At 42.0% G+C, this 12487-nt stretch overlaps 1 protein-coding gene across 5 annotated transcripts in view; it reads left to right on the top strand.

Moving 5' to 3' along the window:
* DOT1L (DOT1 like histone lysine methyltransferase) overlaps positions 1-12487 on the top strand; it is a 114989-nt gene that overhangs the window by 56029 nt on the left and 46473 nt on the right. For all 5 annotated transcript variants that reach the window (XM_021009100.2, XM_021009103.2, XM_021009102.2 and 2 more), the window contains 2 exons: positions 6245-6300; positions 11701-11780. In XM_021009100.2, the coding sequence (XP_020864759.1) occupies positions 6245-6300; positions 11701-11780 (136 nt within the window). The remainder of the gene's footprint in view (positions 1-6244; positions 6301-11700; positions 11781-12487) is intronic.

The raw sequence follows: 12487 nt of genomic DNA, 5'->3' as shown, positions 1-12487 counted from the left end.
CAATGGATGACGTTACCTATAAGCTTTATACTTTTATGCATTTATTTAGTTTTTGAATATTAAAGCAGTATTTTTGAATTGTTGAGGGGCACATTCTATCATTGTGTTTTGTGAAGTCCCCATGTGTTCAGAGTGTTGTGCTAAGTGCTGGAGCTATAATGCTATTTCTACCTGAAGGACTTGATGATCTAATGTGCATTCCCTAGATGCAGACCCAATGGTTATTATTTAGATTCTGCATGTTCTGCCTCCCCCCCCCCCCCACTGCTTACGTACCTTTTTAGAGCTGCTTATATGTAGGAGGAAAAAGAAGGGGGTGGATCACAGTGTTCTCAAAGCAGTCTGAGTTGGGGGGAATGTTTGAGTGTAAGTAATTACAGCCTTTCTTTGGGGATTTATGCACATGTTCAGCTACTAGATCCAGCTTAAAATTTGAGTATTGCAGTTAACACAGACAAATGGTATTTCGTAGTCTCTCAGCTGTAAACATCCTCTTGGGCCCTGCCCTCAACGTTTCTAGGGCAACTCATCGATAACCCACTTCGATGTGTCTTTATTTAGGGTGTTTATTAGAAGTTGACTCTATATCCCATGTTTCCTGCCTGTCTACATAGTAGCCTAGTAACCTCTAAGCCTGCCAGCATTGGAGATTTGTGCAGCCTTATATTGATAGTACAAAGCTGGATCAATTAATCAGTAAGCATTTATTAAGCAGCTACTATGTGGCAGGCGCTGTGTTGGGAATACAAAAAGAGAAAAGGAGCTTATGGTCTAATAGGGAGACAAAATGTAAAGAAATAGATACAAAGAAAGCTATACAAGATAAATAGAACATAATTAACAGAAAGAAGATAGTAGAGTTAGGATGGGTCAGATTGGGGAAAGCTTCTTGTGGAAGGTTGGATTTTTGTTGTTCAGTTGGTTTTTTTTGTGTGTGTTTTTGTGTTTGTTTGTTTTTTTTCCCCCAGTTGTGTTTGACTCTCTGTGACCCTGTTTGGGGTTTTCTTGGCAAAGATACTGGAATAGCTTGCCATTTCATTCTCCAGCTCATTTTACAGTTGAGGAAGCCGAGGCAAAAAGGGTTAAGTGGATTGCCCAAGGTCACACAGCTAGTAGATGTCTGAGGCCAGATTTGAACACGGGTCCTCCTGACTCTATCAACCTTGCCATCTAGCTGCCTAGATTTTAGCTGGGATTTTATTTATTTATTTAGGAATTTAATTTAAAGGAAACCAGGGAGGTTAATAATTGGACTAGAGGACGGAGAACATTGGACAGGCATGGAAAACCAGAGAGAATGCCTGGAATTTGTGGAAGAGCCAGGAGGCCATTGTCACTGTATTGAAGAGTACCTGTCAGGAGAGGTATGAGAATGGGCTAGGTTATGAAAGGCTTTAAATGCCAAAGAGAGCATTTTGAATTTGATTCTGCATCTGGAGCCACTGGAGTTTATTGAGTAGGGAACTTGACATGATCAGACCTGCACTTTAGGAGAATCACTCTTGTGACTGAATAGGGGAAGGATTGGAATGGGGAGAGGTTCAAGGCAGGTAGACCCACCCACGGGCTATTACAGTAATCCAGGCATGAGGTGGTGAGGCTCTGTACTAGAGGGCTGACAGTGACAGAGGAAAGAAGGTGGGACATACTTGAGAGGTGCCCTCCCCCCCCCAGGTGAAATCAACGGGTCTTAGCAACAGCCTGGATGTGGGGGCTGAAAGATACTGAGGAGTCCAGGATGACTTCTAGGTTGGGAGCCTGAGGGATTGAGAGGATAGTGTTGTCCTCTACACTAATGGGGAAGGGGTAGCGGGAAGAGGGTTTAGCAGGAAACAGTTTGAGATATCTTCTAGACATCCAATTTGAGATGTCTGAAAGGCAGTTGGATATTCAGTATTGAGAATTTGGAGCAGGATAGCTAGATTTGAGGATTATCAGATGGTAATTAAATCCACAGGAGCTAATGCGATCACCAGGTGAAGTAATTTAGAGGGAGAAGAGAAGAGGACCCAGGACAGAGCTCTGAGGAACACACCTGGTTAGAAGGATGATCTGGGAGAGGGTGCAACAAAGGAGACAGAGAAGGAGCAGTCAGAGAGGTGGGAGGAGAACCAGCTGAGAGTGTTGTCCTGGAAACCTAGAAAGAAGAGAGTATTGAGGAGGAGAGAGTGATCAGCGTCCAAGACTGTGGAGAGATCGAGGAGGATGAGGATTGAGACAAAACCATTGGCACTGGCAGCTAAGATCATCGGTAACTTTGGAGGGAGCGGTTGCAGTGGAGGATGAGGTTGGAAGGCAGATTATAAGTGGGTAAGAAGAGAGTGAGAGGATGTAAGCAGGCATTCTTGTTCAGTCGTGTCTGATTCTTTGTTGACCCCATTTGGGGTTTTCTTGGCAAAAATACTGGGATGGTTTGCCATTTCCTTTTCTAGCTCATTTTACAGATGAAGAAGCTGAGAGAAACAATTAAGCGACTTCCCCAGGGTCACACAGCTAGTAAGTGTCATGTGTCTGCGAGGTCGTGTTTGAACTCGGGAAGATGAGTCTTCCTGACTCCAGGTGCTGCACCCTATCCACTGCCCTGCCTAACTGCAGCATGTATTGTAGACCATCTGGACAATAGTCAGCTATCATTCTGTGGGGGTGGAAGGATCAAGTGAAAGTGTTCTGAGGTTGGGAGAGACTTCGGTGTGTTTGTAGGCAATAGGGAATTGGCCACTAGACAGAGAGTTATTAAAAATAAGTGAAAGAATGGAGACGAGGAGATGGGATGGATGAGTTGAACAAGTAGAGGGGCTTAGCCCTGGTAAGGTCACTTCATCATGTGAGACAGGGAGGAGAATGTTACTGAAGGTGCTTGAGTGATAGATGAGGAAGAGAGAGCTCTTAGGGAACGGCCACACATTTTTTCCCCTAAATTATGAGGCACGGTTTTCAGCTGAGAGAGTGAGAGGAGGAGGGGGTGCAGTATGAGTGTTTGCGGAGGGATGACAAGGTTTGGAAGAGCCACTGTGGAGAGGGGGAGAATGAGTTAATAAAAGAGGTACGTTAGGATTGCCTGGCCATGGTGAGAACCCAGTTGAGGTTGTAGTGGATCCAGTCAGAACTGTTGTGTTATTTTCTCCACCTTTGTTTAGAAGCACGTGTATAAGCACCAAGGCAGCAGGTAGTGGGAGTGACCTAGTTGAGACTGGGCTGGATGTAATGGGTGATGTGATTGGATGACTTCATAGGCGGCTACAAGATGGAATAAAGGCAGGTCATATTGTAGAAGAGAGGACAGTTGGAGTTTGAAGTCCGTGGATTGGCACTTATTTTTAAAAAGTTTGCTTTTCCCAAGCTAGTGCAGACTCTCTTCCAGCCTGCTACCTGATAGTAAGCTTATATAAGCTTCCTAGTGCCTCTGGAGATACGAGCATTGGTATGACGAAGCTGTCGGTAATCTGACAGTTACCTCTCAGCTGAGTGTTTATAACAATTGTTGTTTGAGTGAAGCTGTGTTAATGGGGAGGACATCCATTTCTCTTATTGAAATGACCATTTACCACTTACCTCTAGACCTTGTGTCAATTGCTAGAATATTTTCTGCTTAACGGTTAAGCATTTCCCAGATGGGACTACATAGGATGTGTGTTTCTCCTGGCAGCTTTTTTTAAATTCACAGTTTTGGCGGGACATGTCACATGCTTTGGTATTTGAAAAGCCCTCCAAGCATCCCCTGTGGCTTGGACAAGACGCCACGTTTTGGAGCCTTGGATTCTTGCCGCTGGCTATTTTTAAATTAAACAGGGCTCTAAAAATAACTGTGCTTTTTCAGGCAGAATTGACTTTTTTTTTTTTTTTGAGCCAAGTATTTTGGCTTTGGTAGGGGGATGTGTGTGTGTGTGTGTGTGTGTGTGTGTGTGTGTGTGTGTGTGTGTGTGTGTGTCTGTTTTAGGGCAACAACAAACTGTCAGATAGCAAAAGGACTGCTCATGTACTGGTAAAGGGAAAGATCCAGGGCAAGCTGTTTGTGGATTTCTGTTGTCTTTTATTTCTACCCTATTTCCCCTCGAGTGCCTTGTAATCCCCAGTGCAAAAAACCCACACGGTCACCACATCTGTTAGCGTGCAGTCTGTTTTCCAAATCTGTAGTTTCACCTTTTTTTGCTAGGGTGTGTGGGGGGGGTTGCTTATTGGTTCTCTGGAATCAAAACTTAATCACAGATGTTCATAGTAGACTTATTTTTAGACTTTATTCTTTGCAGTATCATTGTGTATATTGTCCTCCACTGTGATCCTCACTCTGGGTCACTTTATACTGTTTTTAAATTCCTTTTTACCAGAATTTCCTATAGCAGTCATTGGGCATCTTGTGCTCTGCATCACTTTATCTTCAGTCTTGGGGCTTCTCTCTGTGTACCCCACATACACTTTAACCCCCACAAATAAATATCTTGATCTTGAGGAAACGTCTTTATCCTTTCCCATTCATGACCAATGCCTACCCATGAATAGTTGTCTCAAAGGGGTTGGGCATTTTTGTCAGTTTCTTATTATGAATCCAAATGGTAGGGCATTTGAGCTACTGCAGCGCTTCAACTAACTACTCGAGTTGTGATGTGGCTTGTTGATAAGTCATAGTGACATCGATCACTTCCTTTTTCTTTGTTCACCAGCTGCCTTTTAATAATCGGTTGTAGGGGAACGTAGCAGGGCAGATCAGGAAAGGCTTCGTAGAGAAAGTGGTAAAATTCTGAAAGAGACGGAGCTCTCTAAGAGCTTTAGGAAAGGACCACATGTCCTGCGTCTGCGTGTATCGGGTGAGATGTCGGGACGGAGACCTAGCTATTGGATAGGATCAAAAAGATCTTTGTAGGAAACGGTGCATTAGCTGAGCTTTCATTGAAGTGTTTTGGTGAAGCGGCGTTTTGGAAATAAGTTTTGGAAATCTAGGCCAGGACCAGGTAGTGAACAAGTGTCAATGCCAAGATGTGTGTGCCTCATCCTGGAGGCCAAGGGGAGCTGGTGACTATTATTAAGCAGGGCAGTGACGTCCTCTGGAGAGGCAGGTGAGAAAAGCAGTCGGAGGGCCTTGTTGCAGTGTAGGTCTACAACTGAGTTAGTGAAGAATCTTTGACCTGTGACTGACTTCTTTTCTTTTCTTTTTAATTTTTTTTTAAAATTAATTTCAATCTCTTCTTGGAATGATTCCTTTACTTTTTTTTTTTGGCTAGGCAGTGGGGTTAAGTGATTTGCCGAGGGTCACACAGTTAGTAAGCATCAAGTGTCTGAGGCCAGATTTGAACTTGGAGTCCTCCTGCCTCCAGGGCCAGTGTTCTACCTACTGTGCCATTTAGCTGCCCTGACTGACATCTTTCAACATAGATTTGAGACCCAGACTCACTAAGCTTAATTATGCCTTGGAAGAGGTTTTGTGAGTTAGTCAGTCCATTACTTGTAAAACATTAATGGGAGTCATCTTACCATTAAAACACAACATAAGCCTAAAATGTCAGTACTAATTCCATACTCTGGTATTTAGGCTCAAGGCTGCCAGATACAATTATATTTAATTTGTCATTAATCCGTGTCAAAGTCATTTTTAGCTTGGAGAGAGATGTCTTCACTGATATTGTCACTCATACCTCTCAGAGACATGACTGCCCCATGACAATTTAAGGAAACACTTATAAGACTCTTAACAAGATATTTTCACGTGCTAGAATTAAACAACCGAGTCAATGTGCCATTGTTTCTGAAACCTCCCATTCACTTCAGGATTGAACTTAATTTCTTATGGAGTAGAGTGGGTCCCAGCCTGTTATTGCTGGTGCGATAGAGCGGAAGCTGTGATGTGAAGAAAGATTTACTTTATCACTTCTGTAATCCAGCTTTCCAATTGGTTTTTTCCAACAGTCTGGAAAGGATTTTATAGAAAAATAATATTTCCTAATATTTTCAGTTTTTACTATAAATGGAATTTTAAATCTGCTTCTACATGATTTTTGTATATAGGCCATCAGGATCAGTGATTGTTTGGGAAAAGTATATACTTGTATGCTTTATTATAGTCCTCAATTTTTGACTTTGTTTTTCCTTGTATACAACAACATTTTTAAAGTTACTCAGCAGAGGCACCTACCACGCATTGGGCATATGATAGTTGTCACTTAAATGGTTTGATTAGGTCTTAATTATTTTTGGTTGGGAGTGAGGATGTGTAGCAGGAAATAATGTTTTTCTTCCTTTGCTTTTCCTTTAGCTGGAAAGAGGTGACTTCCTTTCAGAAGAATGGCGGGAAAGAATTGCAAACACAAGGTATGACTAGTTCTGAAAATAGTTTAAATCTCTTAGCTCCTTAGGAAATCTTGTGGGTCTCTGCCCTCCTTGGGGCCTTGCTTTAGATGGCAGGTCATTATGACTGATAATTGTGCTCTGGCTTTCTTCTTAGTGAGTTCCTTCCTTGCTGGTAGAAAGACTAGGTTCTTTCTGAATACATAGCTTTTTGTCCTGGCCATTTCAAAGGTGAATTAGGAAATCACATTCTTTTTGGGGTAGGGGGTAGAGAGGGAGGGCTAGGGGCACTTTTGAGAAGTCTCTCACTCGGAATGAGTCAGTGCTTTTATTCATGTGGCTGAAGGATCCTCTTCGTGTGTGGGGGTGGGCCGAGCCATCTCTGACTGAGTAAGTCAGTCCTTTGGCTCTTGAGGCTGATGATCCCATCATTGATTACTCATGCTAGAAATGACTTTGCTTCTCTGTTTTTGAACACTGGATTAGAATCTTCTAGAGGGCCAAGCCTGCCCTGGTAGCCCAGTATGCATTGATGAAGGCTCCTTGCATGGAGTGATTCTGAAATCCCTTCCAGAAGCCATGGACTTGTTCCCTGTGTTCCTGTGCAGAACAAGAGGAGAAAGCTTTCCAGGGACTCCAGGGGTGGCCCATTGTTCAATCACACTCACAGCAGGGAAGTTATTTCTCCAATTTTGCCGGAGTTGTACTTTGCAATTTAAATCCATTTTGTGCTGCCAAAGAGGGCAGCAGCAAGTCAGAATCTGCTGTAGCCTTTACCTTTAGCTTAAGCTGTTTTTACGTAACTTTTGTTCTTTTTGTTTAGAGTGGCCTTTTTTTCCATTCCCTTAATCATTTTTACTGTTTCCTTTGGGAATTTTGTGTCTCTTCCCCTCACCCCCCTTTTGAAAATCAGAGCAGACCCTAGGATCCCCAGACAGTAAAAGGACAGTAGAATTAGGGTGTAGGTCCATGGGGTCAATGCCAGAGGTACCTCTTGTTAGGGCAGTGGGCTTTCTCTAGCTATATTTTAAATCACTAACTCCTCCTGTTCCATGACTGCATGCCTTAATAATACTGTTATCTTCTCGTGGACGTTTCAGTTTGAATTCAGTGTGGTGTAACTTAGGCACATGATTTGGACACGAATCTCACATTTGCCTTGACAGCTTTATGTTTTGTGGTCTCAGTGTGTTCCTTCTGAAGTGAGAGGGTTGAACATTGGCTAGATTAATGAGCATTCTCAGATTTTATCGTCTCAGGGCCTGAGCACTGCAGAGAGCTTTTGTTTATGATGTAATCTGTTGATATTTACAGAGTTGGGAACTGAAACATTTGTGTGAAAATAGTTCCAGCTCCACAGACCCCCAGAATCCCACTTTGAGAACCACTGTACAAGATGATTTAAGGTCATTTTCATTTTTGAATCCTATGCGTTCTGCCACATGAGCACACTATCCTGTATTTTTAAATTTAATTTTACCTTTTTAAAAAAAAATTCACCTTTCTCCATATCATCTCTCCCAGTAGAAAAAAAAACACACCCCTTTGACAAATATGTATAATGAAAGAAAATAAACTTACACATTTGCCGTGTTTTAAAAAAAAAAAGTCTTACTGGTATCAATTATGATACTTACCAGTTTATATCACGATGTATTTGGCATGTATGTACCTGTTCTTCCGAGTTATTTCTGTAAAATGAAATAATCTCAGTACCAGGTCCAGAAACGTTCCCATTGTTTTCCTACCTGCTTGACACTGAAACGTTGTTCACATTTTCACTTTACTGAGAACTAGATTCTGTTGGAATTAGAAAATAACTATCAAAACTCAGGGTTACTAAAGTGGACAAGGTGGAAGAAAATGTTGAAAGAAGCAGCAAAGAGGTAGGGGACTATGGGTGTGGGCATTGTGCTATCTCTCAGTGCTGTGGTGATTAATCCATACCATGGCATCACTGGGATATTGACACATACTACTTTGTTTTAGTATCTTCCTCAGTATTTAAGAGTTTAGTCTTGCGGCATCAGTAAATTCTGGGAACTCTCTGAAGGTTGGCATTTTATGTGGGAATTAGGTTTATCTGTTGAGGAAAAATAATTTTATCGTGGAAAACAAATTCCCAATACATAGAAGTATTTATGTTCTCATTTGGAGAAATGAAAGTTATTTGAAACTCTCACGGCTTGTTTAGAATCCTATCGCTCAACTCTTAAGGGCCTTTCCCAAGGAAAAATATCGGCTGGATGTAGAATATTATTTTCTGGCATGTAATCTTTTTTCTTATTTGGACAAACCATATTGTATGTTATTTCTTTCCCTTAATTTGTTTTGTGGTATAAGCAAATATATAAAAAAAAACTGTTTGCTTCAAAGGCAATGTAATAACTAGATTCTCACACTTGAGGTAGAGATGCCTCTATTTCCACCCTGGCTCTGATGCTTGTGGCTCTTGGGGAATCACGGGCTAGCCACTTCTCAGGGATCCCGGTCTGGTCATCTAGCAACATGGCATAGTTTTTGTCCTGCCTTCTTGGACAGGATTGAAGGAGTAAAGCATTAGACAGATGAGTGCATTTGGAGGAGAGGGTCCCTTGTCTCCTGACCCTTTTTTTAAGCACCCTTTTTTCTGGGATGTGAGCACCTGCTCATTGGCTCACCTTCCCTCCTGTCTGCTTCTGGTCATTGGCAGGGAATCATTATCACAATAAAGCAGCTGTTTTCAGTTTTGTTTTTAAAGCTCTTATCCTATTAAACTGAGGTTGTCCACCTCTGAGAGGTGTCATTCCAAGCGCATATTTACTAACGTGACACCAGGGTAAGAGTGGGATGGGTCAGCTGACTCTTGTTACAGGCCACGGGTACTTCTCAGTGAAGATGCTTCTCATTTCCAGGCCTTTTAGATGTCTCCTGTCCCTTCTGTGCACCTCTCTGAACACACTGTGGCCAGCTCTTCTGCCTTGACCAAATGCTTTTAACCTATTTACTGCTGAATAAAGCAAAAGGAGTTCCGGTCAGAATTCCGGAGCACGGACAATTCTGTGACTACTGTACATGATCTGAATCTGAGTTTCATTAAGTTATGCCCTAGGTGTCTAGCTGCTCTTAGTTTCTTAAACTGGTGATGCTTTTGCTACTTTATACCTGTAGTAATTACTGTTAGGTGTTGCATGCTCCTGTTGTTTGGGATTTTGAATACGTTTTTTTCCCATTGGTAGAGAGTAAATTGCCAGTCCTTGGACTATTGAGAACTTTATATATTTTGGACCCCTTTGGTTTCTGTACCTCAGCTGTCATCAAAAGGCTGGAAAAGCCTAGGGGAAAACCGTCAGGGCAACTGGAATTGGGTGTACAGAAGCTACTGATGTTGCCAGATTGCTCTGTGATCCCGTCACCATCTGGTTGTATTCAGTCTTGCTTGAAGCTCTTTCTCTTTTGCTCGTTATTCTGCATTGGGGAACAGTCCTCTGTTTTGCACATGACCAATGCTTTCCATGACAACGACTTGTTTCATCAGCTCTGGAGTCCTGGGCCAGATCTTCCTCTGCGTTGTGTACCCAGTGATCTCCCTTCTCCCCCACCACATGACAGAACCAAAATAAAAAGCTGACCAGTCAAAACCTAGTGGCCCTGTGCAGAGACTTGGTTTAAGATGACTTTTGACAGTGGTCATCAGCTTAATTCTGTGAGTACTATCCTCTGTTTTATTCAAAGGATGAGCATATTTTTAATCTACCACTCACAGATGAGGAAATGTGGGGTTTTTAGAGTCTGCCTGTATACAGCAGCCCCCCGTAAATACTTGTTCCTGAAGATATCTCCTGGCTTTCAGGTTCCCAGCACCTTTAATACCTTGAACTTCTCAAGTCCTCCTCTACCATGCCAGCCATGCCATAATCCTGTGATAAGACCAAGCCACAGAATGGACGCTGAGTAGTTGGCAGAGGGCAGAATCTGGCCCTGAGAGTCCGGCAGGATCGAGTTAAGTGAGAAGGTGTGCTCTGGGAAAAGCCATTTGGTAATTAACCAAGGAGACCACTGGATGGGCTGAATTTCTAAAGTTTGCAATTCACAGTATTCCCATAGGATACAATTTCCCTTTGGAAATGCTTTTAGATATTGTGTGTCCTTTCCAAATCATCCATCACCCTGATGTCATTGCTGGCCTTCATTCCTGTGTTAAAATATGACCATTTCTTGTCCTTCCTCTTATTTGCATTTGTCACATGAAGGGGAAGGGGGGGGCGGTGGCGGTGGTGGTTGGGGGTGGGAAGATGGTTTTTTGGCTCTGTCGTTTACTGTGCCCGATCTTCAGACCAGTTCTCTTTGTTCTTTGCTGACTTGATTTTCTTTCCTTCCCTTTCTCTTGTTCTTTATTATTGTTCTGTTTGCTCATCACAGCTCATGATCCTGGTTATTGATACCTTGGGTTTGTTGGGGATACTGGTCTGCCTTGTGGGACCTTCTCTTGATTAACATAACATCAAGATTTGAAAGAAAGGGCTGTAGAAATTATAGTTCGTTGGATGCATACAGGATGGGAGAGGCAGGGGGAAGCAATGATGCCAGTAGGAGTGCATCTTTTGGTATAGTACTTCCAGGACTGAAAATATACTTTATACCGAAGTATTTTAAGCTCTAGATACAAAATTACAAGGATTTGGAAAAGGCTGTGCACTTGTAAAAATGTCATTTTTCCCTTTTGCAACCTTCAAAAAACACTTCCTTTGCAGACTCCCAGCCATCTGAGGCTCTTACGGGGTTTGTTAGATGAGAGAGTGTGCCACCTTTTCACTTGTGAGCAGAGCTATCATTTCTCCCCTGCACCCCTTTCCCCGGTTCTCATTGATCAATATATATGGTTAAAATTATTCTTGAGCAATTAATGATAGTTTGAATTAATCTTACTAATCATATGTTTTAACCTTTTTCCTTCTGGTTTACTGGTAGAGAAGTTGGCTTGTTTCTAATCTGAAAATACTGCCTGTTAAGTTGGTGACAGTTTAGTATATAGATTACCTTGAAAGCCCCTTTTGGAAGAGTCTTGTGAAGATATTCAAGGAGCCTTAGTGTGGGTTACCTTTGGCAGTATTGTTTGAAATGTTTGTTCCTGGGATCTGAACAGAATGCTGCCACACCACGGTCGTCTGCATTTGTAGAAGTTAGGTTCTGATGCCGCTACCCATCCCTGCAGGAGCTTTTACTTGGCCAGTGTTTAAGAAACTGGACTGGCTCCATGAAAATGGCTGCATCTGGGGAGCAGGCTGCTTCCTAAATTCTAATCTCAAAACTTTTTTCAATGGTTTCTTTTTCAAAAGGTGTTAAATATGCAAGCATTGTTTATAGGAATGAGAGATGGACATATGAGAGGCTTTAAGGAAGAATTTTACTTTTTATTCTTCTAACTGGAGTATTGTCTTGCAGTGTTATTTTTGTGAATAATTTTGCCTTTGGTCCTGAGGTGGATCACCAACTGAAGGAGCGATTTGCTAACATGAAGGAAGGTAAGTAAGGCCTTTTTTTCACCCAGCTTCTCTTCCTGCTCTGCACCTTGATGTCCCCCCACTCCCCAACCTTTTTCTCAAAACCAGACCAAACAAGGTCCTAGGCCTGGGAAGGGGTGGTTGCTTCTCATATGGTAAAGAACATAGAGCCTCTTAGTGTATTTTTAAAGCCTTTATCTTTTGGGCATTGTTATGGCTATTGTTGTATCACTAAAAATACTTTATGAAGGTGCTTTTTCAGTTGAGTCCATAAGTAGCTTGGCTAAATGTCATTATGTCATCAAACATCATAAATATTGGGTTATGCTTAAAAGTTAATATTTTATTAGGAGTGTAGTTTAAAAACATGTAGTTTTCCAGCTGTCTTTTGGTGTTCAGTATGGAGTTCTTAATTTCTAGCATTACAAGAAAACAGCTTATTTTTTTAAATGATCAGAATTACCTTACATGTCTTCCAAAATATTTATTGCAGACTCTTAAATTGGTAGAAAGCTGATCCCTAGGATTTGAGGGCTCTTTGGACCCTTGTGGAAGTATTTTAGATCCCTTAGAATCCTTAAGATGATTGGGGCTTACTATGAAAATTAGAGACTTACTACTAATCTTCAGTCACCCAAGAAAGATTCCCTTCTGTATAAACTGTGCTACTTTTGACCACCACTCGTGGCAGTCACTGGACTGGAGTATTCTTTTGACCAAAGCAATGG

This window comes from Phascolarctos cinereus, unplaced genomic scaffold, assembly GCF_003287225.1.
Source record: "Phascolarctos cinereus isolate Bilbo 61053 unplaced genomic scaffold, phaCin_HiC Scaffold_4;HRSCAF=312, whole genome shotgun sequence".
Taxonomy (NCBI): domain Eukaryota; kingdom Metazoa; phylum Chordata; class Mammalia; order Diprotodontia; family Phascolarctidae; genus Phascolarctos; species Phascolarctos cinereus.
This window is presented reverse-complemented; position numbering and strand designations above follow the sequence as displayed.